This window comes from Barbatula barbatula (genome assembly GCF_947034865.1).
Source record: "Barbatula barbatula genome assembly, chromosome: 5".
Taxonomy (NCBI): domain Eukaryota; kingdom Metazoa; phylum Chordata; class Actinopteri; order Cypriniformes; family Nemacheilidae; genus Barbatula; species Barbatula barbatula.
Window position 1 is genome coordinate 3,904,135 of NC_136769.1, and position 25,806 is coordinate 3,929,940.

General features: G+C 38.4%; 2 protein-coding genes across 3 annotated transcripts in view; both read right to left on the bottom strand.

Moving 5' to 3' along the window:
- LOC306893768 (uncharacterized protein) overlaps positions 1–25,806 on the bottom strand; it is an 89,845-nt gene that overhangs the window by 16,322 nt on the left and 47,717 nt on the right. The gene's annotated exons all lie outside the window — the stretch shown is intronic.
- LOC306893767 (uncharacterized protein) lies at positions 1,657–8,809 on the bottom strand. 2 transcript variants are annotated; one of them, XR_013786622.1, is made up of 3 exons: positions 8,663–8,809; positions 5,630–5,838; positions 1,657–3,724 (listed from the first exon to the last, which is right to left on the bottom strand). XR_013786622.1 is itself a non-coding variant. In XM_079455795.1 (3 exons), exon 3 carries the CDS (start codon positions 3,720–3,722, stop codon positions 2,442–2,444), a length of 1,281 nt encoding a protein of 426 aa, XP_079311921.1. In that variant the 5' UTR covers positions 3,723–3,724; positions 5,630–5,838; positions 6,885–6,979; the 3' UTR covers positions 1,806–2,441. The 2 variants fall into 2 exon arrangements, 1 of the variants encoding a protein (XP_079311921.1); XM_079455795.1 differs by lacking the exon at positions 8,663–8,809 and adding an exon at positions 6,885–6,979 and having other exon boundaries at positions 1,806–3,724.

Genomic DNA, 25,806 nt, shown 5'->3' on the forward strand with positions numbered 1-25,806 from the left:
CCATCCATCACTAAGCATTGCACTTGGTAACAGACTGGGCGGAGCCGTCTGTTAGAACCAGGTCCGTTACAGGTAGAGTCATCCCTGCTCAGGCAGACCCCTGTATTAGGACTAGTGCCCCATACGTAGTGACTCCCCTTTGGGTCGTCCCGTGTGTTGAATTCCTCACTCAGGATTTCCCGATTGGTGAATCTGTGACCTCCCCGCCGGTGGTATCCCACCTGGATTGTCCCCCTATTCGGGCTAACACCGTTCCGCATGTTGTTCTCCCCGCCGGGGAGACCATGTCATGTCTCCACATGTACCTCCCCTCCGGGTAGGATGTGGCCTCCGTAGCACACTCTTCTAAGAGGAGAGCAGTGTTTCCCCAGTGTTCGGCTCCGGACAGCTCCTCGCTACTAGAGGCGTACGCCACTGTCCGTGAGGCCGTCAGTAGAGGCTTCTCAGTATGACCAATACTATGTGACTGGAAGATTACATCTCGCGGTAGCACTCTTGTGACTCGCTAGCCTAGTCAGGGTCGCTTCGCTGGAGGTCGTAATATCGGTGCAAGCGCTGGGGCGTTTAGATATATCCCCAGTCAGTCTCTCAAACAACGTCAAGAGACCGACTGAAGGGGAACGTCTCGGTTACGGCTGTAACCTCCGTTCCCTGATGGAGGGAACGAGACGTTGTTACTTCATGCCCCAACGCTGCGCCGAATCACTACAGTGACCGGGAGTGCCCTCTCAGGTTCCTCAGTACAAAGGGTGAGTGAATGACCGCCGCCATCTTCCTTTTATACCCGTATGTACGGGGCGGAGACTGGCGTGCGTGTGCCATTCGCCAAGCCCATTGGCGTTTTTTAATTAATTATCTCGGAGAAGGTAGGTTCTCAAGATCAAACCCCAGTCAGTCTCTCAAACAACGTCTCGTTCCCTCCATCAGGGAACGGAGGTTACAGCCGTAACCGAGACGTTCTCTTTCATTGGAGGGACCCATTACATCTTTATAGTTTTTGTTTTACTGGGAGAAACAACATTTGATGATTATTTTTCCATTGTCCAATCATTTTGTTAAAATATATTTATTTAATATTTTTGTCTTTGATTTTTTGTACTTATTGGGGTTTTATCCATTGTTCTCGGTTATTTTACAAAGATAAGCTATATTTTAAAAGTACATTACTGTATAGTTACACAGAATCTTAATAAAGTAACAAATAAAAGCCATAAATTTACAGAGATTAACCTGAAAGGTAGTTGTTTTTAATGTATTTTCACATAATTGATCTGTTTTTCTAATTTCTGTTTTTGATTAACAGTTTAATAAAATTTATTAACAGTAATATACTATAATTGAATGAATTATGACTAAAATATTCTCTGTATTTTTACGTTTTTTTGTTATTTGACGGAATCAGTCTGGCAACTTTGCTGCCAGAGATATACCGTTTTTTTAACAGTGTAGGCATAGCCTGCCAGGGCATGCAGGTTCGAATCACAGTGCCAGCAGGTCATGACTGAAGTGCCCTTGAGCAAGACACCTTACCCCTCATTGCTGTGCAGTAATGTGCCACTGTAAAAAAACTACTTGTAAGTCGCTTTGGATAAAAGCGTCTGCCAAAATGAATAAGTGTAAATGTAAATGTAAAACCCTAAATAAACCACATATAAAAATGTTAATGATAATTTATAAAAAATAATAAGTATAGTTAATTTTCAGCATTTGGAGTTTGCTATAATGTGCTTAATCACTGGTCGAATATAAACAGACATCGCACGCTGGAGAAAGTTATTCCTGGAGGGAACATTCAGAAGGGGGATACATTTAAAACACTTTCAATTTACTGATTTATGTAATTTTACATACATTTCTGTCATGAACAGGAAAATAATCAATAAAACATTTACGGTAATTGTCTGTAAAAGTACATCTTTTAAATCTGTAAAAATTTAGAGTAATGTTCTGTAGAACAACAAATGTAATCTGTAAAAATAATATGAAATGCCTTTAAAAACATAATTTTGATGTAATTGTAAATTGCAATACTGTCATTTTAATGGTAAAACTTTTAAAATACAGCAAATATCTGTAAAACAACATCATTTTACTTTTTAATGAAAAACTTGGGAAATTTTATAAAAAAATACAGAATATTACCTGTAAAATATGCTTGCCATATAAGATGAACACCTACCAAGAGAAAATTGAATCTAAGCGTTTATGGTTTAAACAACTAGAACTTAAATACATTACAAAACAAGTTTTAAAGCTTGATCTGATGCATTTCTTTCATACAGTCTCCTGTAAAACATGTATGATGATTCAGTACAGATTAAAGACAAACACAACTAGAACAGTAAGTGTTATCTTGTGTTTCTTCAACTGTGAAATGTTTCTCTCCGCTCTGAGTTCTCGTATGCTTCTTGAGGTTACTCATAAATCTTTCCACACTGAAGTCACGCAAAAGACACTGATGACACATGAAAGGTTTCTCTCCAGTGAATTCTCATGTGTTTCTTAAGGTTTCGTGTATTTGTAAAAGTCTTTCCACACTGTAGACATGCGTGAGGTTTCTCTCCGGTGTGAATTCTCATGTGTGTCTTAAGGCTACCCAAGACTGCAAATGTCTTTCCACACTGTAGACATGCGTGAGGTTTCTCTCCGGTGTGAATTCTCATGTGTCTCTTAAGGCTTCCTGTATCTGTAAAACTCTTTCCACACTGATGACATGAGTGAGGTTTCTCTCCAGTGTGAATTCTCATGTGTTTCTCAAGGTTTCCTGTTTGTGTAAAAGTCTTTCCACACTGTAGACATGCGTGAGGTTTCTCTCCTGTGTGAATTCTAGTGTGTTTCTTAAGGCTATCCAAGACTGCAAATGTCTTTTCACACTGTAGACATGCGTGAGGTTTCTCTCCAGTGTGAATTCTCGTGTGTTTCTTAAGGTTACTCGTAGCTGTAAAACTCTTTCCACACTGTAGACATGCGTGAGGTTTCTCTCCAGTGTGAATTCTCATGTGTGTCTTAAGGCTACTCGTAGCTGTAAAACTCTTTCCACACTGTAGACATGCGTGAGGTTTCTCTCCAGTGTGAATTCTCATGTGTGTCTTAAGGCTTCCTGTTTCTGTAAAAGTCTTTCCACACTGTAGACATGCGTGAGGTTTCTCTCCAGTGTGAATTCTCATGTGTGTCTTTAGGCTACTTGGATCTGTAAAAGTCTTTCCACACTGTAGACAGGCGTGAGGTTTCTCTCCAGTGTGAATTCTCACGTGTGTCTTAAGGTTACTCGTATTTGTAAATGTCTTTCCACACTGTAGACATACATGAGGTTTCTCTCCAGTGTGAATTCTCATGTGAATCTTTAGGTGACCTGTTTGTGTAAAAGTCTTTCCACACTGTAGACATGCGTGAGGTTTCTCTCCAGTGTGAATTCTCATGTGTATCTCAAGGTTACCTGTTTGTGTAAAAGTCTTTCCACACTGTAGACATGCGTGAGGTTTCTCTCCAGTGTGAATTCTCATGTGTGTCTTAAGGTGACCTGTTTCTGTAAAAGTCTTTCCACACTGTAGACATGCGTGAGGTTTCTCTCCAGTGTGAATTCTCATGTGCTGTCTTTCACTCTTTTTGTCTCCTGTTCTCAGAGCTTCTTCAAGTGAACCTTTCTGCAACGTTTGTGCACGTTGATGTTTCTGATCAGCATCTTTTACTTCATCTTGACTGTCCTTATACACTTCCATCATATCTGAAGTGAACAAAACTATCTTTTTTTAGTTACAATTGTACAAAACAACAGCAGAAGACAAGATCATAGTTTCATTTTCAGGGAACACAGTCATTCAGTGCACTGAGTATTGCTTTGGATAAAAGTGTTTGCCATATAAGATGACCACATCCTAAGAGAATATTTTAACTTTGCTCTGTTTAAATTACAACATAAAATGAGTTTAGACTGTACATTATTGACATTTGTATTTGATTGACAAAATGTATTCATTGTGCAATCCAGAGTGCAAATGTATGTTTATTATAATAATTTTTTTTACCGAATTATGTATTTTATAAATTTAAATCATTACTGCCATGATATCTCAGTGGTTTGGATTGAATGAATCAAGTATAAATCAAGAATCAATGCGAAATATTTTCAGGTACAAAATAAAAGTCATCAGATGTGAAATAACACTACATAGTCTTCACTGTATAAATTGAATATAGATCAATCCTTATTAGAGTCACACCAGTCAAGAGCTTTGAGTGACGATTTTCTTTGTCTTTTCTTCTTTTATAAACAAAAATAACAGACTGTGATTTATAAAACGGTCAGTTCTGGTCCTTGATTCTGATTGGTTGAGCGGAGATCTAAGCCGTTATATAATACCCCGATTTATAACGGCTGACCGCATTACCTAGAATCACTGCGCCACTCTTGCTAGGTACAGCGAAATAATTGTCAAAATGTCCGATTTTGTGAAGAGATTGACATGACAGACAAATTAGACCAATAACAAAGACGACACGCTGAAATTAATGAAAGAGAAATTGAAGACATCGAAAAGTCTAGAAATGAGGTGAATACTCATAAACAGATTATGTGCTCTGTTCGTTGTTTTCAGTCCTGGTGTGATGAGGTATTGTAGTGAGGTAGGCGTGACGAGAGTCGGGATGCGAGGCCGGTGCGTGAGTGTTTACGAGCGTCAGCTGTACGTGCGACGGTCTCGTATCACGGAGGGGATTGTGGAGTATTAATTAAAGGACGAACGATCGGACCATCAGTGAGAGAGGAACAGGCCTGGATTTTATGTGGTAGTTTGAGTTTATTTATTAATTAAAAGTTAGTTTATGTTCGCCGGTTCCCGTCTCCTTCCTTCCTTTTATGGAACTTTGTTACACGTATTTTTATTGACTTTAAAACACTGTTCATGTATAAAAATAGATACATGTTAATGTTAATAGATAAACACCACAGTCTTTAATCACATTTTTATTGTGTTCTTTGCTGCGTCTGTGTTGCTTGGCAGCCGCACCTGTTTCTGAGGAACTACTTTGTTTGGCGGAAGAATGTATTTCTATTAAAATAATTACATAATATTTGTTGTGTTTTACTTCATGAAACTTTACTATGCATATGGATTAACCGTTTTATAAAAGCAATAAGCCCCGCGAAGCCGTGGGTTACAGTGCATTTTATAACAGCTAAGGGGCGTTGTTAGGCACGAAGCGGAGCTTATTGCTTTATTATAAAGCTGCTGTCACTTTAAGCCCAGTACAGCAGAAACGATGCCTCCAAAAATATAGTCGAGTAAAAGAAAGAATGACAACTAAAAACCAACAGACTGTGTCTCATGTAGTCGAGTAAAAGAACAAATGCATGTTTTCTTTTCAATAAGACGATAAAAAACCAACAGACTGATGAAAATGTGAAAAAGGATCAAAATGTTTTACTCTACAAACTCAAAGCAGAACGATGGTCACCTTATAGCCAAACATGTGATTCTATTGAACCTTTACCAGATCAAGTTATGATCACTTTATGCAGTTTAGTGATTCACTTTCAGTTCTAATCTTCTGCATTTGTGCTTTATCAAATAAATTAAAGCTTAATAATTCCTCCACTGTCAGAAATAAAGATTTAAAAACAGAAACCAACCTCTGTGTTCTTTAGTCCTCTGAGTTTCTGTTGTGTGAAGTTCTGGATCTCTCGTGTTCTCAAGCTTCTCTTCCACAAACTCCAACAACTGTGTGAAGATTTCAGTTCTTACACCTGAAGTGATTCTTCTGCTTGTTGCTTTCTGGTATTTATTGGTGGTTTGATGTAGGAGGAGCTTTACTGAAGTTGTCAATCACTGTTGGTGTGAACTGGAGATGTTAGAGAGACATTGTCAATAACTCAACTCAGCTTCACTTATATAACATCACTAAAAACAACAATTGTTGACCAAGATGCTGTCCACTATATCAAATACCAACATTTATCTCCATGTGTAACATAAATGACAAAAACATCTCGGCCACATCACAAATCAACTACAGAAACCCAAGCAAAGTGAGAGCAGTTGTCATAAAAACATCTAACAATGTTCAATTTCTTTGGTCTTATTCATGATGGATAAATATCCAACTGCTTATTATTTACAGTGTTTCTAACTTTAACTCTCATTATATTAGGGCTGTGTATTGACAAAGGCCTTGTGATACGATACATATCACCATAGATAAGTCACAATGCAATAGATTTTTAATAATAAAATGTAATACAAATAAAGTCTCCCTCTTGAGACATTGGCCATATGTACTGTAGCATATATGACGATAAAACGCAATTAAAATGAATGATAGTTTTTACACTATCATGAAAAAATATTGCGCTGTAGTCTATCGATCATTTTTGAATGAGAGTTAAATCATTCAATAACTTCTAAAGGACTTTGACCGGTTACAACAAGACCCTCAGGTTATAAAACTGTCTGGTGTTTTTAATCACAGAAGTTTTGAGCTTTGAATTTTTTGTAGTTTGTAATAATGAAACTTTTCCGCATGTTCACAAGACCGTCAAGAATCCTTGAAATGAAACTTAACGAGAGAATCCGCCGGTCGTTCATTCTCTCTGAACGGATTTGAAACGATACAGCGGCGTCTTATAATAAATTCGTTCCCTGAACTTCTCCGCGATTAGTTGAGTTTTAAACGTCTGAAATGTCACATTGTTCGTCAACAGACTCATTGAAACCGGTCACAGCAAACAGCGCATACAGGCGCGCAGACAGCACTATAGTGACGGGGAGACAAGACCCCTCAGACTCATAGTGACCCGATCTGCCCCTCACTGTCCCAACGAAAGACGACAAACATCAAACATCAAACATCTGTAAAACTGAGGATTCATGAGGATGTCCGCTATGTACATTAGCCTGAGTAGTGACGGACAGGCCCGCAGCTGCTTCAGTATTTTCCCGTCACTGCTTCACAATCGTGTCGGTCTTCTTCTTCTTCTTCTTCTGATGTTTATATGGCGGTTGGCAACCAACTAAAGGTGCATTTCCGCCACCTACTGGGTTGGAGTATGGAGCACGACTTGGTTGAATAAATATATATAAATATATATATATATCAATTATATCTTATTTACCAGTTCTGTATCCTTAATAAATTTTAATAATTTCTCGTGTATTTCATAATTTGTTCCTTCTCCTAATATTTCCTTTAGTGAATAATTGCTTACACCCCTATCCTTTAGTGACTGAATTAATTCGAGTCTTTCTCTATTGTATGCTATACATTCTAGTAATATATGCTTTACTGTTTCAGAATCTCCACATTTATTGCAATTACCAGTTTCATGTTTACCTATTTTATGTAGACTTTGGTTTAGTGAAGTATGCCCAATACGTAATCTCGTAATTATCACATCCATTTTCCTGTTATTTATAGTTGTTCTTTCCACCCCCACGTTTCTTTGTATGCTATACATGTGTCTTCCTCTTATTTCATTATCCCATAAACTCTGCCACCTCTTTTTCATTTCAGTCCCGATCATCCTCTTAATTTCTGCTTTACTCATCTGAACTCTGATGTTGATCTCATGATCTTTCAAAGACTCCTTTGCCAGTTTATCTACTTCCTCATTTCCCTTTACTCCGACATGGGCTGGAACCCACAGAAAACTCACCTTTATCCCTAAGTGCTTTATGTTATATAGCTTCTGTAATGTTTCATTTAAAATATCTTGTCTTGCTAAAGATTTCCCACTTTCTAGACTCTGCAAAGCTGATAGTGAGTCTGTACATATCACGCTACTGTTAGGCTGCTTTTCTTCTATCCATTGTAACGCCAATAACACTGCTATCAGTTCTGTTGTAAAAACAAATATATGATTTGTTGCTCTTTTTGATATTTTAATATTGTACTGAGGAATATATATTGCTGCAGCTGCTCTACCTGTTTCCGGATCTTTTGATCCATCTGTAAATATTTGAGTAATGTTGTTATATGCTTGAATAATGTGTTGTTGAACGATTACTTTCGGTGGCAGATTTAATTCATTCTTATGTATCTCATTATGTATGAATAGGTCTATTTCTGGCATTGGGAATAACCATGGGGGTATAGATGAAATTGATACAGAAGGAGCTACCTCTATCTCAGTTATACCTGTTTCCAGTGCTTCCTCATTTGCTACCCAGCCAAAACTCCTTATATTTCCATACTCATACTCCCAACAGTTTTCAAGCACCTTTTTAACTGGATGCCTTTCATCATGTCCTTTTACATTGATCCAGTATCTCATCCTTAACTTTCTCCTACGAACTTCTAATGGCATTTCTCCCATCTCTACTTGAATAGATGGTACTGGAGATGTTCTAAATGCACCACAGCTAATCCTTAGAGCTTGAGTCTGTATTACCTCAATCTTTTTGAGCCATGTTTCTGATGCAGAGCAGTATATTAAACTACCATAATCTATTGCCGGTCTTATTAATGCGCTATATATTCTTCTTAAAGACTGTCTACTCGCACCCCACTCAATCCCAGCCAAGCACCTCATTACATTTATTCCTTTTTTACATTTATCTATTAGCTTTTGAATGTGAATACCAAATGTTAATTTAGAGTCCATCCACATACCTAAAAATCTTAACATTTTAACTTGTTCCAATTCATGACCATACATTTTTATACTTACTCTACTATCTTTCCTCCTTTTTGTAAAACAAATGACCAGCGTTTTTTCAATTGAAAACCGGAAACCCATCGTGTCGGTCATCGACGTTCAGTCTTTGTGCTGCTGCTAGCCTGTTGCTACCCGATCCGTCCGGAAACACGCATGCGCGAAACTGACCTCACTTCCTGTCTGAAATAAATCGAAAGACTTTACGGCAGTTTCGGGTATTATTTATTATTTATACCGTGACTGCTGTTGTTTTACACTCGTTACCCGATACGCTCAACGTGTTTTTATACATTTTGTATTACATTTATTAATAAGTGTATTCATTATATCGGTTTCTTTTTCATGTACGCTGCTGAGATATTTCTTGGTTTGTTAAATTGTTGCTGCATTATAATGCCTGTTTGTTTGAAGTTTGTTATAAAAAGTAACTGAATCCATTTCGGTTCAAATTCGGTTAATATATGGCACAAATTAACTTTGTTGAATTAAATAAATGGTCAAATTATACTGAATTGTATCAATTCTCTAGACAGAAATTGGAAAATACAGATGTGTTTACAGATTCTCTCAATTCGTTTTCTAAAGAGGGGTCTACTTAACTGTTCTAGATTGTTTAACACGTGTCTGCATTTAAGAAACACAACATAAGTTATGTATGTGTAACCCCCTCGCTCTATGCGTGCTCGCTAGCCTCTAGCACCGCCGTATGGGATGAATTTCGACTCAAAATGATTAACAAATGCACGCACAGTCATCCGTGAACGTGATACACGTTTCATTTGTATTTTACGATTCACAAACAAATGCCTTATGATTTGATTCTGTGAAATTTAGATTTGAATAAACACGAAGCGATTTGTACAAATAGAGGCAGATTTGTGATTGCAATGTTTAATTTTGTGTTCATGTATATTGATTTTGCGCATACCAATGAGAAGTTGTGCATTTGTGGATCCTGTGACGCGCGTTCATACATCCTGTTCGGTTCATTTGGATTTTGAGGGAGGGATAGGAAGATGGCGGCGTGAACAGTCAAAAGTTTCGAGCTCTCGGTGCCTAACTTTTAGTAGGAAAACAGTTAACATACTTGTCAACAGAATTCATTTGCTTTAGATGGTAAGATATTCTGTAAGATATCTTTGACCTTAAACATGCCTAAATCTGCACAAAAAAGGGCCAGTGACTCCGGGAAACCGGAATCACGTGTAGCGGCTAAAGATGGCCATGACTACGAAAGCAGTATGATTGAAGACACGCTTCTGGTAGAAAATGAAGAATTTCCGTCATTGCCTGTGACTCCAAGCAAACCTCCACTTGCAAAAAAAACAACACTCGTCAAACTTCTCACTGGTAATGTATCTAATGCCGATGAGATTGTAACAGCGCTCGCTAATCTTATCAATACACGGAGTGATGCCCTGGAAACGATGGTACAAAACGCCTGTTCAGAAATAAAAGAGCTAAAAAACAAAATGCTTTACATGGAGAAACGAATGGACAGGGGTGAACAAACATCCAGGGTATGTATGAGTCGGGTAACGGATTTGGAACGGTATGGTAGGCGCTGGAACCTGCGGCTCAACGGTCTGCCAGAGACGACTACAGAGAATGTGCGAGAGCAGGTTATCCGCGTGTGCCAAGAAGTGCTACCACAAGAAGCAGCGAAACTACCAGATTCTATAGATGTCGCTCACCGGCTGGGAACCAAACCTCGCGCAACAATCATTCGTTTCACTGCCAGGAGATTCAGAGATGCTGTATGGAAGGCGGCTAAAACCAGTGAGTTTCTCCGGAATCAAGGCATGCAGTTTAAGGAGGATCTGACGAAGGAGGACAGAGGCTGCAGACAGAAGTTGTGGCCTCTTATCAAGAAAGCGCGCGATGATGGCAAATCTGCTTACTTTGTCAGAGGCCGTGCTTTTATTGAAGGAACTGAAGTCACGGGGTGAGGCAAGGATCGTTCTTTGTAGTCCTACTGTCTTAAGATTCTCAGAAATCTGAGTTCATTTGTTGCACTGAACGCCAAGATGCTGCTGTAAAATTCGTTTGCAATGTACAATACTAGTAACACTTATGTCCAGGCTATATCCTGTGTTCAGAAAGGTATATGGCTAGTTGTTAAAGTTTAACAGTAGCCTATGTTATATTGTTCTTTCTATTATATCGATATGTTAATATTAAGCAAGAAATAAGAGAGTTATTAAAAATTATTAAAAAGTTATTAAAGTTATTAAAAAGCTGAAGGTGCGTTTGTCCGTTCAAGGAGACGTTGGCTCGAAGAAGGTGAACAAAATTCACAATACTTCTTTACTTTGGAGAGACACCATATTAATAACAGCATTGGTAAATTAAATGTGAATGGGGTTGTAACAAAGGACCATAAACTAATTTCTAATTACTGTTGTGAATTTTTTAAGAAAATATATGCATCCAATTATTCTCCAGCGGTATCTGATGCCTTTCTGAGTTCTATAGAGGTGAAAACTATTGACAAAATTGAAAATGAACTTTGTGATATGCCCATTTCTGTTGAGGAAGTGATAAAGGCAATTAATCACTTGAAAAATAATAAATCGCCAGGTAAGGATGGTTTGACCGCAGAATTTTATATGCAATTTATTGAAGATTTGGCCCCTTTTTTACTCAAGATGTTTATTGAAAGTATTAATAATCAAATCCTTCCACCCACATTGACTCAAGGGTTAATCACTTTAATCCCCAAAACCAAAAAAAGATTTACTCTCTATTGATAATTGGCGTCCAATTAGTTTACTGAATAATGATTATAAAATATTTGCCCTGATATTCGCTAAAAGACTTAAAGCTGTATTGGATTCAATTATTGATGAAACACAATCTGGCTTCATGAGGAATTGGCATATCACAAACAACATAAGATTAGTTTTAGATATTTTGGATTATCCTGAATTTAATAAAGATAATGGGTTCATTCTTTTTCTTGATTTCTGTAAGGCTTTTGACTCCGTAGAACATCAATTTATTTTTGAGTCACTTAAAATTTGGTTTTGGCAATTTCTTCACTAACGCAATTAAAACCCTTTATAAGAACAACAACAGTTCAATTAAATTGTTGGGTGGTACTTCTAGTAGGTTTAATTTGTCTAGAGGAATTAGGCAGGGTTGCCCGGTCTCTCCTTATTTATTTCTGATAATAAGTCAACTCCTTGCTAATTAAAGCCAGTTCGATTAAAGGTATGACTATTATTGATAGAGAACTTGTTATAACACAATTAGCAGATGACACCACCCTTTTTCTCCAAAACGATAACCAAATACCCATTGCAATTCAAATAATAGAAGCGTTCTCTAAAGCATCTGGTGTTTATCTGAATGTAAAGAAATGTGAACTCATGGCGGTCAAAGAATGTTCAGTGGCATCTTTTTGCAACATTCCAGTTAAAACAGAAGTCAAATGAATTACAATAAATAAAAATCAAAAAAATAGAAGTTCATTAAACTTTAATCCTGTTATCCAGAAAACTCAGAGGACGTTTAATCAATGGCTTCTAAGAGACTTGTCATTAAGAGGGAGAGTTCTGATCTCCAAAGCAGAAGGCATATCCCGGTTAATTTATACAGCTATGGCTCTTCAGGTTGATGATAAAATATCGAAGGAGATTGATAGGATGCTTTTTGGTTTTGTTTGGAAAAATAGGATACATTATATAAGAAAATCAGTATTAATGAACTCGTATGAAAATGGTGGTCTCAATTTCCTGAATTTTGCTACATTAAACAATACATTTAAAATCAAGTGGATTAGACAACTTGTTAGGTATCCAGTCTCTGTTTGGAATATTATTCCCCTCCATATTTTATCTAGTCTGGGTGGCATTCATTTCTTCCTTGTTTCCAATTTTGATATTAACAAAATACCTGTAAAACTTTCTGCATTTCATCGTCAAGCTTTTCTGGCTTGGAGTTTAATTTACAAACACAACTTTTCACCACACAAATACTTTATCTGGAATAATAAGGACATTCTTTTCAAACAAAAAACTTTTTTCTTTGAAAATTGGTTTCGAAATAATATTGTTCTGGTAGACCAACTTTTTAATTCAGATGGCCTTCTTTTTACTTATAAGGAATTCTTGTCCAAATATAATATTCCTATACCACCAAGGGAATTTGCAATTGTTTTTGGAGCAATTTCTTCTAAAATATGTATGTTATTTAAACAACAAAAAAGATTAGATTACCAGCAACTTCCACCCCTCTCACCAAATCAATCCCTTGTAGGTAAAATATGTTTCTCCAGTCATTATAATTATAACAGGTCAATAAGAGCCCTTTTTCAGAGAGATATTGTTTCGAGACCAAATGTTATTGCTTACTGGAGTCCGTTTGTGAGTGATGTTGACTGGAAAAAAGTCTGGCTTCTACCCAATCGCTATCTTTTAACAAATAAGGTTAAAGAAGTATCTTTTAAACTTCTTCATAGAATATACCCTGCTAAACACTATTTAACCAAATTTAAAAAGGATATTGATGAAGGTTGTAGTTTTTGCAAAAACAAGCCAGAAACAGCTGTTCATTTATTTTGGCACTGCCCTTATGTATCTTTTTTTTTGGCAAAATGTACTTTGTTTCATTGTTGGAAATATTGATAAAAATTTTACATTACTGTGGAAAATTGTTCTACTGGGTATTGTAAACTCAAAAGATAAACAACCCTGCACTTATTTTATTAATTTTTTTATTTTAATGGCTAAATTCCACATTCATAAATGCAAATTTTCAGGGAAAAAGCCGTGTTTTGTTGCATTTGAAAATGAAGTGAAGCTTTATATTGAGACAATATTGCCCTCGAAGAGAAAAAAAGCTACTAAAATTCTGCAAGCATGTACACTCTTTGAAGTATTCCTGTAATACTGACTGTACCTCCCCCTAGCTTTTGAAATGTTATGAAATGTGCTGTATTTCTATTGTCTGTTTTGATACTTTCTTCAATAAAAAAAAACAAAAAAAACAATTTGGATTTTGAGACTTCTTTACGCGGTTTTGCACTGGACAATCCACACACACACGCAACTGCAGATCCACGCGCAACCGTGCAGAAAATAAGAACTACCACTAGATGGCAGGCTTACGGAAACCATAGGTGCTGGTCATATCATTAGAATATCATCAAAAAGTTGATGCATTTCACTATTTCCATTAAAAAAGTGAAACTTGTAAATTATATGAATTCATTACACGCAGACTGATATATTTCAAATGTTTATTTATTTTAACTGTGATGATTATAACTGACAACTAATTAAAATACCAAATTGATAAGGCGTTTTAATCTCAAAGACAAAGCATTTTCTCATAAAGTTAATAGATGCAGTTATTACAGTTACAGTGCAGTAGTATGGGATCAGAAACCCGCCACAAGTATTGTGGTCATGGTTTGAAAAATAATAAGCGTAAATAAAAAAATTGAAAACATGTGTAAGATAATAGCGCAAAAAACTAAAAAACAAATGCAAACAACAAACAACTCGGTCACGGATCGAAAAGTAATAAGCGTGAATCAAAAATGTTAACACATTTACAATTGTTCTGCACAAAACTTGAAACATGAATTCAACATTTTCCAAATCACAAAAAAATCAGGTTTCGCTCATATTGATTTTTTTGTCCGTGCTTATGGTCTTTTCCCCTTTGCTCTCGATTCCACATTCTGCTCTTGCTTTTCTAAATGCTGCAGTTCAAGTTTCATGGTAATTAGGGCGGGCTTTGGCGTCACCATTGGTCCACTAGTTCTAGATTGACAGCTCCTCCTCTAGCCAATCAGTCGACGAGGGTGTTGACGTCACTCCAAACGCGACTCGCGGCATACCTCTGAAGGTGGATTGTGTAAATTTTATATACATAAATGTAAATTTTCTAATAGCAAACCTATTTTTATAGTTTTTCTACAAGAGATACAACTGTATTTAAAAACAATTATGTTTTCCTCCAATATGAAAGCACAAAGGACTTGTAAAATTTGCACTGATTATAAGCTTTTCAACCTATTTAATTTGTAATTTTTTATTTATTTATATTATTTGTGTAACTCCCTCTCATGTATTTGTTTTTGATCTGTTTTATTGTTATTCTTTATTTTTGTCTTGTCTGTTTCGAGCCGTGGAAATGTTTTTTTCTTCTCTCTTTTCATTAATCTAAGTGTTTCTTTAAGTTTCTGTTTTAACATTGTTTTGTTATAGCAAAAGGTTCAATAAAGCATTAAAAAAAAACCCTCTGAAGGTGGATTATATCTGTCAGCTGCAAGTCGCGGACAACCACAGGTAATTAAACATCATTATATCGTTACTGAGTGTCACTTCTTATATCTGTTATGAGTTCGCTCTGCAAGATTTGTTGTGTCCAGTTAGCTGGGTTTAGTCAGCGGTACTATAGTTTACAGTATTGGGGTTACGATGTTCTATGTATTATAAGTTTATGTTTACTGTTGTTTTACTGTTAAATATAATGATATGAGTATGTCCATGCTGTGCTGGGTTTTCTAAATCTTGAAAACTAGTTGGCAGGAGTGTGAAACGAGAGCTTTGAGGAATGTGGAAGCTGAGTTTCAAATAACGTGTGTGTGTGTGTGTGTGTGTGTGTGTGCGTGCGTGCGTGCGTGCGTGCGTGCGTGCGTGCGTGCGTGCGTGCGTGCGTGCGTGCGTGCGTGCGTGCGTGCGTGCGTGCGTGCGTGCGTGCGTGCGTGCGTGCGTGCGTGCGTGCGTGCGTGCGTGCGTGCGTGCGTGCGTGCGTGCGTGCGTGCGTGCGTGCGTGCGTGCGTGCGTGCGAGCGTTTGTGTGTGTGTGTGTGTGTGTGTGTGTGTGTGTGTGTGTGTGTGTGTGTGTGTGTGTGTGTGTGTGTGTGTGTGTGTGTGTGTGTGTGTGTGTGTGTGTGTGTGTGTGTGTGTGTGTGTGTGTGTGTGTGTGTGTGTGTGTGTGTGTGTGTGTGTGTGCGTAAATCACATTTTTCGGCAGGACGGCTATTTTCAAAATGTTTTGCAGGGAACCAACGGTCGGGGGAGAATGGAGTCAGATTAACATGTCCCGAGGTGATTGGTTCAAGAGGATTGAACGCCCGCCCAAGGAAGGGGAGGAGCCTGAAGAGAGAATCGACGTCACATATATTATAAATATCTGTAACCCGGAAGTGTGTTTTTCAGTTGTTCGCTCATATATATGTTGAGAGGCAACCCCAGCTGGAAAGAAGCTTTTACATCTGATAATAAATTTTACTTAAACTTATTGGGAAAAACGGTCTCTTTGACTTTCTTCAAATTTTTGAACATGCAGGACTGAAGCGAAAAAGTCCGTCAACAGTTACTCTATTACATTATTTAAGATTGTTGGCTGTGTATTTAGAAATAATGACTGTATTGGTGTAAATGTATGATGTTGCTAGCTCATGAGAATGATAATACCACGCATATCTTAATTTAGACGAGCACATCATGCAGCGTCTTTGTATTAGCACCTATTTTATTATTGCTCCTGTATGACATATTGTTAATTGCTCCCTGAAACTCTTTGTAAGTCGCTTTGGATAAAAGTGTCTTCTAAATGTAAATGTCTTTTCTCACAGTAGTGCATTAATTCAGTAATAAGTGCTAATTGAACGTATTGTTACCGGGGAACAGATTTGTTTCGTGAATTTTGCTCGGATGCAAGGAATTACATCAAACAGCATGATATTACACTCGTGTGTACATAGGAAACAATTACAACATTTAAAACGATCTGTCTTAATAGACAAAGCTGTATAAAAGATGAACGATGCTAATTTAAACTTGCATATTTCTTTTATCCTAGGACCTATAGGAGCAAGACAGCTCTTGAAGACTCATTGGGGAGCAAAACACTGGAGTAACAGTCCCTCATGTGGATGAGTGTATGCTTAGTTCAGAACTAAGCAAATCTCAGATATTTATTTAGTGTTCAATTTTGTGACACAGCCTGTTGATACTTGAATCTTAAAGCCTCAGAATATAATTGTTATAATTTCTGTCATTTAACCCCATTATAAATGTGATTATGCTTAGCACAAAGAAAATAAAAGCTGTATACACAAATTTTTGTATACTCCATTTCTCCATAATATATTAGGAAGTGTTGTATAAATTAACACCATTTGCTTGAAAATAAAATAAAAGCAGTCACTTACAGAAGGCTTTATTTAAATAATGCAAAAACTTACAGTAGTGGTTAACAAAGAGTGACCAATAATAATGGAAAATACAATTTTAGGGAATTTCCACACGACACCAATGATATCTATATTAAATCAAAAGTAACTCAAATGCTAAATAAAATGGAAAAAATAATATAATGCAAATATAACAGTCTTTAAGAGAGTGAGGTGAGACAACCAAGTCTACTACTTCTGCTGTATCTTTTCGGAGTAAAAAAAGCAAACAGTGTATAATTTAGCAAACATTTAGAATATAATACAACATAGAAACATTAATAAAAGAAAGATAAGTATTAAATCGGCAAGAGAAATGTCTTTTGGTGGTTCAAAATTTCACATTTGTCCAATAAACGCTTGTAAAAAAGTTTTTAACTTCATCTGTTAGCTTTCTGAAACTCTTGGTCATGACACAACAACATTGATCGGAGTTCAAGTTTAGTTAGCAGCTTGTTTTTACTGAAATTTATAGATTCGCTTTAGATGAAATTGACAGATCCACTGCACTCAAATGCTAAAATAGCCTTCGAGTTAGCAAATTTTAAATATAGTTTACAATTCAAAGCCCAGCTCTACGTTTCTTGATGGAAATATAATTAAAAGTAGCTCATGATCTTCCTCTTTACCAAAGCTGTGGAACTCTCTCTTGCACTTGTCACCCGGTGACAGGGCCGAGGGTTATTTACCACACTCCGGAGGAGCAGACACCAGAAAACACCAAGAGGCGGACAACAAGGATGAGTTTAAAGGGTAAGTTTTTATTAAGCTAAAAAGGGATAAAAAGCAGGGGTGGGATGCTCGTGGCTGTAGTGTAGACGCAATGAAGAAGGGGGGTGCTGGTAGGTACTTTTCCGTCCTTCAGGTAAGTATATTCCTCTCTAGGTGGGCCTGTGGCTGTAGCGTTGATGAAGTGAGGAAGGGGGGGGTGCCGGTAGGTATTTTTCCGTTCTCAAGATAAGTATATTCCTCTCTAGGTAGGCTCGTGGGACAGACCGGGACTTCCCTCGTCGTCAGACTCGTGGAATAACTCGTGGGGCAGGCAGCTTCCGGGCTCGGATTCATTGACGTGCTTGCAGAGGGTCATAGGGTGATAGTGGTTTCAGAAGATAAACCCGAACTCAATAATCTCCCCAGCTGGTACAGTTACTGTTCCTCACTCGCCACTCACTGCCGCTACTATAATCCACTCGAGTACTCTTACAGCGCTTCACAACTGCCCGAACATTCTCTTCCCTCTTTCCCCTTCCCCCTTCCCCCCCCTAAATTAGTTAAGATATGCATGGTATTATCATTCTCATGAGCTAGAAACATCACGCATTTACACCAATTCAGTCTTTTTCTAAATATACTGCCAATAATCTTAAATAACTCAATAGAATAACTATAAACGATAGCACCGCTGACTAAACCCAGCTGGGCACATGTCAATTTAACGGACTTATGGTCGAATCGGACAACAAATTACTACACCTGCAAAACGAACTCATAACAGATATAAGAAGTGTATCAGATATAAGAAGTGACACTCAGTAACAATATAATGATGTTTAATTACCTGTGGTTGTCCGCGATTTGCAGCTGACAGATATGATCCACCTTCAGAGGTTTTTTTTTTAATGCTTTATTGAACCTTTTGCTATAACAAAACAATGTTAAAACAGAAACTTAAAGAAACACTTAGATTAATGAAAAGAGAGAAGAAAAAAAAACATTTCCACGGCTCGAAACAGACAAGACAAAAATAAAGAATAACAATAAAACAGATCAAAAACAAATACATGAGAGGGAGTTACACAAATAATATAAATAAATAAAAAATTACAAATTAAATAGGTTGAAAAGATTATAATCAGTGCAAATTTTACAAGTCCTTTGTGCTTTCATATTGGAGGAAAACATAATTGTTTTTAAATACAGTTGTATCTCTTGTAGAAAAACTATAAAAATAGGTTTGCTATTAGAAAATTTACATTTATGTATATAAAATTTACACAATCCACCTTCAGAGGTATGCCGCGAGTCGCGTTTGGAGTGACGTCAACACCCTCGTAGACTGATTGGCTAGAGGAGGAGCTGTCAATCTAGAACTAGTGGACCAATGGTGACGCCAAAGCCCGCCCTAATTACCATGAAACTTGAACTGCAGCATTTAGAAAAGCAAGAGCAGAATGTGGAAACGAGAGCAAAGGGGAAAAGACCGTAAGCACGGACAAAAAAATCAATATGAGCGAAACCTGATTTTGTTTGTGATTTGGAAAATGTTGAATTCATGTTTCAAGCAGTAGCGGCGCCAGGATTTCGATTGTAGGTGGGCCTCCAGAAAACTGGATGGGCCAGTTAAAATAAGCCCAAAAAACGGGTTCCCCTTTATCTCCTTTCAGCGCTTTGGACAGAGGACAGAGACTCAGTAGCCGACCTGTGTGGCTCTTGTGTCGCTGTCCTCAGCTCAGTGCTGAAGCGGACAGAGACGTACACCTTGGCAGTAAGCCTAACTTCATTTATCTCTTTTGAACTTTCAATACACAAAAAGACTGAAACGGAATTATATCTTTGGAGGGTCTGTTTCTCTCTCCATTTATTCACCCAGCACGGCGGGAAGGGAACTGTCCAAAATGATTTAATTGTTTCTTAAGAATTCAGAATGACAGAAGAACTGTATCGACATGAAATAACAGCAGCATTGAATCTGACACAGCTGCTAAACACAAACAGCAGGGAAACGATCAAAAATTATTTCTCCTGTATTATTTCTTCAGAATAATTAAGTGAATAGCATATCTAACCATATAGGATTAAACAAACAACTAAACAACATCATAACAATCCGAGATAGCTGATAAATAATAACACATGCACACAATTCAATTCAAACTTGCTTGTGGGACTCTATAACACATAAAACGCTATCATAATTAGCCTACCTCTGCTTACTGCCAATATTATTTTTCCCTCCAGAAAATGTGCATACAGACAACCAGACACTAACGTTAACATTAGCCTAACTGTAAGCCTACTTGCCTTGCTGGTGTGAGTGGGTGGCTATGAGAGGACTTGATGGAGAGAGGGCGGCCGAGCAGGATGGTAGCTGGTCACTAACCGCATTACTTATGGCAGGAGTTTCCTCCCCGTTTCTTACTGAAATTAAATGAAAATAAGCTGCTTTGCTTTGCTTTGCGTTTCATAGCTACCGTGTGCAAAGAAAAACTTGGCTAGGCTACAGAAAAAAAGAGAGAAGAAAAAAAAAGAAGAAAAAGTAGCGGCTAGTTTTTCTTCTTTTTTCTCTTCTCTTTTTCATTCATTGAGCTTGCTTGAAAAGCTTGCGCGCCAACGTCATTCATTTCATTGGATCACTAGCTGGTGACGATGCAGCCTGTGGGTGGGCTTAAGAGTCCACACGTGGGGTAGAAGGTTCTAATTTTTTTTTTTTTATTGAACACCAAGAATGTAACAAAAACATAAAATACAACTAAAATGGCATTGACAGAACACAGTTAACTGAGTATTACGCCAGGCACATATCAGTCAGATAAATGGTTAATGATCAAAGAACATATATTGAAGACAAACAAAAAAAAAAAAAACACAAGAAGGGGTCTATTCATTCCTCTTCTAAGATATCAAGGTCTCTTATTATTCCAGCCAATTCCTGGGCTTTTTTACTTTTCATGCATTGCAATGATGGAAAGAAATTACAAATAAAGTCTTTTTTAAATACAGAAAAATAAGGTTTTGTCTTCATACATTTGCATTTATGAATAAAGAATTTGCCCAAGATCAACATTACATTAATAAAAAAATCTTTTTTTTATTCTCATTCAACAACATTCCAAACATAATATGCTTCCTAGAAAAAGTTGGCAGTGAACGTGTCATGATTCTCGGGTGGTGAGACACGGAGAGAGGACCCAGGTGCAGACAGCGGTTAAGGGGTTAACATGTATTTAAAAATAATAAAACAAAGACCCACGAGGGGGTAACAGAACAAAACATAGATACATAACATGACAGGACTAAGACTAAGACTAAGACTAACTACACTGAAACAAAACTTAAATTAACTCTGACATAAACTACACATGACTAAACTAACATAACACAGGAACTCACCACACAAACCACATACAATGAACGAGCACAGGACAATGAACACGAGGATGTTTTATAGGGAGACAGACAAAGGATAATTAACAATGGGCAGGTGTGGGTAATGAGACACAGGAGGAAAGCAATACTAGGAACGAGAGGGGCGGGGCCAATGACGAGACTGGAGAGAACACATATCATGTCCTGATTGAACATATGTTTCTCTCCACATAAAACACGTGGGTCTGTCATGATTCTGCCCCTAGACCAGAAAACCAAGACAAGATTAGGCAGAATCATGACAGGACCCCCCCCTTAATGAACGCCCCCTGGCGTTCACCAAGGGAGAACACTAACAAGACAAGACCGACTGAGAAACAGACAACAACCAACAAAACATGGTAAACACAATTAGGGGCATACAAGAATACATGATAAAAGGGTTGGGGTGACATACTAAAAATAACAAACAAGGGAGGGGGGGTGGAGGCAAACAAAAGTTCATAGGGGGAACACCAGAGTCCAGGGGAGGAAGTCCAAAGGGGTTGGGACAAGGAGGAACAGTTCCTGTCCCCGGCGCTCGGAAGCGCGGAGTCCCAGGGGACACCCTGGGGGGCGGCGCTCGAGAGCGCGAAGTCCCCGACAGGGCAGGACTTGGCGCCGGCTGGAAGGCCGGCAGGGCAGGACTTGGCGCCGGCTGGAAGGCCGGCTGGGCAGGACTTGGCACTTGCGTGGGTGCGGACTCGGGACCTCCGGACTCGGGACCTCCGGACTCGGGACCTCCGGACTCGGGACCTCCGGACTCGGGACCTCCGGACTCGGGACCTCCGGACTCGGGACCTCCGGACTCGACGGGACCACCGGACTCGACGGGACCACCGGACTCGACGGGACCACCGGACTCGACGGGACCACCGGACTCGACGGGACCACCGGACTTGGGACATCAGGACTCGACGGGACCACCGGACTCGACGGGACCACCGGACTCGACGGGACCACCGGACTCGACGGGACCACCGGACTCGACGGGACCACTGGACTCGACGGGACCACCGGACTCGACGGGACCACCGGACTCGACGGGACCACCGGACTCGGGACATCAGGAGGCCCGCTAGACGATCGGGCCCTCCTGCTCCTACGGCGCCCCCCCAAAAAATATTTGGGCTGAGTCCCGGTGTTCTCCTCCGGCTGGAACATCGGGCTTGACATTACACCCCTCCTCGGCTTCTTCTTTGACCGGCTCAAGGTAGGTGTAGCCGGTTGCGGAGAAGCAGTGGGGAGCATGACTAGCTCCGTGCTGGAAGAGTCGAAGGGTGCAGAGGGTGAGGAGAGGCCCACAGCCCCGACTCGCAGGGTACGGCCCTCGGGGATGGCGGCCAGCGGGGGGGACAAACTGGGCTGGACTGAGACCCTGGGCTCCGGCCGGTTCATGGCATACCTGATAAGGTTGGAGAAGCCCAGCGGTCTCAGCATTTCCATCTCCCACCCCGCTAGAGGTTGGTTGAGGCCGCCATTGAACAGGACCATCTGTTCCTGTTCACTGTGGACCATCTCCCCTGCCACCTCAAAGAAGCGGTCCCCATACTCCAGCACATCCAAGTACCCCTGACGTACACCCCGGAGGCGACGAGCCTGGGTTGCTCGCCTTGCCTCCAATCTGCCTGCAGGGTTCTGTTGTGGCTCGTTTATTCTGTCACGGATCGTGGAAGGGAAGAACCCAGGTGCAAGCAGACACGGGGATGAAGGGGTTAACAAAATACTTTAATAAATAATAAAACAGAAAACAAACACCCACGAGGGGGTAAAAAGACAGCACACAATAACTAACACTACAAACTGAGGACTAACACTCGACAGGACTAGCAAATACAAACACTAAGACTTGACTTGACTCTAGACGGCTTCAGGTAAACGGTAAACAAAAATGACATATAAGTACACCCAAGGAAACACGTACCACATACAATGAACGAGCACAGGACAATGAACACGAGGATGTTTTATAGGGAGACAGACAAAGGATAATTAACAATGGGCAGGTGTGGGTAATGAGACACAGGAGGAAAGCAATACTAGGAACGAGAGGGGCGGGGCCAATGACGAGACTGGAGAGAACACATATCATGTCCTGATTGAACATATGTTTCTCTCCACATAAAACACGTGGGTCTGTCATGATTCTGCCCCTAGACCAGAAAACCAAGACAAGATTAGGCAGAATCATGACAGAACGAATCCTTGTCTCCAACCAGTAAGACATATTTTCCCAAAAGGTATTTGAAAAAACACAAGAAAAGAAAAGGTGATCAGTTGTCTCTATATCAACTTGACAAAAAGTACAGACATTTTCTTCAAAATTAAAGCGTTGTCTTAAAAATTCACTTGACGGGTATACCCCATTGAATATTTTAAAGTGGGTTTCCTTAGCTTTAGGAGCCACTGGAAAGCTAATATACTGTGTTCGCAAATTTCTAACAGATGGTTTGTCATAAACTTGTAGAACACAGCTATTATACAGAAATGTCGGATAGAATTGAAACAAGAACGAATAAGTTTGTTGGGAAGCATTGCCCTGAGGTCATTACCATTCAAAAGAAGTGATGGGAGTTCACAAGATCCATCTGACATGTTGACAGAAGCATTTTGCACCAAATTTATAAAACTTTTTGGAATGGCATTTAAGACACGCTCAAATTGTTTGCGTTCACATTGTAAATTGTATTTAGTACAAAAGTCTCAAAGTCAACAATCTCCCATCTTCATCCATTAAATGAAGAACTGACCAAATACCTTTTTCAAGCCAATCAAGAACACATAGAGATTTGTATCTAGATACAATAAATCTATTGTTCCATATAGGGATTCTATGTGGAGAAAAATTGTGGTTATATAATAATTTCCAATATAACAAAATCTGCTGGTGAAAGGAAGATGATTTGATTGGCAGTCTGGAAACAGTAAAATTGCATCTCAGTAGAAAATCAATACCACCCAATTTTCTAAAAATACCTCTGGGAATGCAAAACCAGAAATTAGTTTCATTTGTTATAAAGAATTTTAGCCATTTGACCTTCAACATACCATTTATACAATGGAAGTCAAAGGCTTGTAATCCACCATTTTCATAATCTTGTATAAGATTTGCCTTCTTTATATAGTGCACACGTTTTCTCCATATATAATTGAAATTAATTTGATTAATGGTCTTAACAGCTCTATTAGAAATGGAGAGACAAGATGCAGGATAGATACACCTAGAGAGACTTTCCATTTTAGTTAAATAAATTCTACCAAAGATAGACAAATCCCTTTGCATCCATGCATCAAGCCTGCCTTTGCATTCATTCCACCTATTCCAGACATTTTGCTTTTCCATCATGACCTCATCCTTAGAAATGTTTATGCCTAAATATCTGACATTCGACTTGACTGGAATATTATATGCAATATTAACAGGGCATTTGTGTATGGTAATAATTTCACATTTGCCGACGTTGAGTTTTAAACCTGAGAATTTAGAAAAATAGTTAACTGTCTCAATTACTTTAGGAACCTGGTCAAGACCTTTTAAAAATAATGTTGTATCGTCAGCCAATTGACTAAGTATAATTTCCTGTCCAAACACATTTAATTTTTCAATATTTGAGTTTTTAATTAGGAGAGCCAACATCTCTGTGGCCAGTATAAACAATGAGGGTGAGATGGGGCATCCTTGTTTAACTCCTCTCTTAATATAAAATCTGGGTGAAGTACCTGTTGGTAAGGCCACTGAACTATTGGTATTTGTGTAGAATAACTGAATAATTTTACAAAAATTTTCTCCAAACCCAAACGTTTTCAAACATTTAAAAATAAATGAATGTTCTAACATATCAAAGGCTTTATAGAAGTCTAAAAATAAAATGACCCCGTCATCCTTTATTTCCTGATTATACTCCAGCAAGTCCAAAACCAATCGAATATTGTTATGTATGGATCGGCCTCTAATGAATCCAGTTTGTGTCTCCCAAATAATTTTGGATAAACCAAACTTTAAGCGATTATTATATATGTGGGTTAATAATTTATAGTCATTGTTTAGTAAGGTTATAGGTCGTAAATTGTCCAACAATCTAGAGTCTTTTCCAGGTTTGGGAATAAGAGTGATTAGTCCTTGTCTCATTGAATTAGGCAAAACCGAAGCTTTCGTAATTTCCTGAAAAGCTGCAAAAATAAAATCCCTTAATAAGTCCCAAAAATGCCGATAAAAATTAGACGTAATACCGTCTGGGCCAGGTGATTTATTCAATGACAGGCACATAACAGCAGAGTCAAGCTCTTCAATTGTCAATTCTGCATCACATATCATTTTGAACTGTTCCTCTATACGAGGAACAAATTCTCCAATTGTTTTAAAGAGGGAAATAGGGTCTAATATTGAAGAGGAGGGAGAATATAAATCCTGATAAAAGTTGGCGATTTCTTTAGCTATTACTTGAGGATTAGAACACTCTGCACCATTAATAATTAAAGTTTTAACAGAGTTTCTTTCTTGCCGCCTTTTTTCTAACTTACAGAAATAAGCTGAGTTTTTCTCCCCTTTTTCCATCCATTTGGCTCTTGATCTAATATATGCCCCTTTAGCTTTTCTCATATAGATTTCATCCAATTGTTGGAGCACTCATCTATTTCCTTAATAATAGAGGTCTCTTTTAAAGTATAAGATTTGCTTAACTGTTTACTATAAGAGATAGATAACTGTCGAATTTTGTATTTAAAGAATTCCCATTTACTTGTCCAGGAAACCAGGCTATTATCATTAGAAATATTTAAAACAGTATCCTTAACCAATTTCATATAATCTTCATTTCCGAGAAGGTTAGAGTTAAATT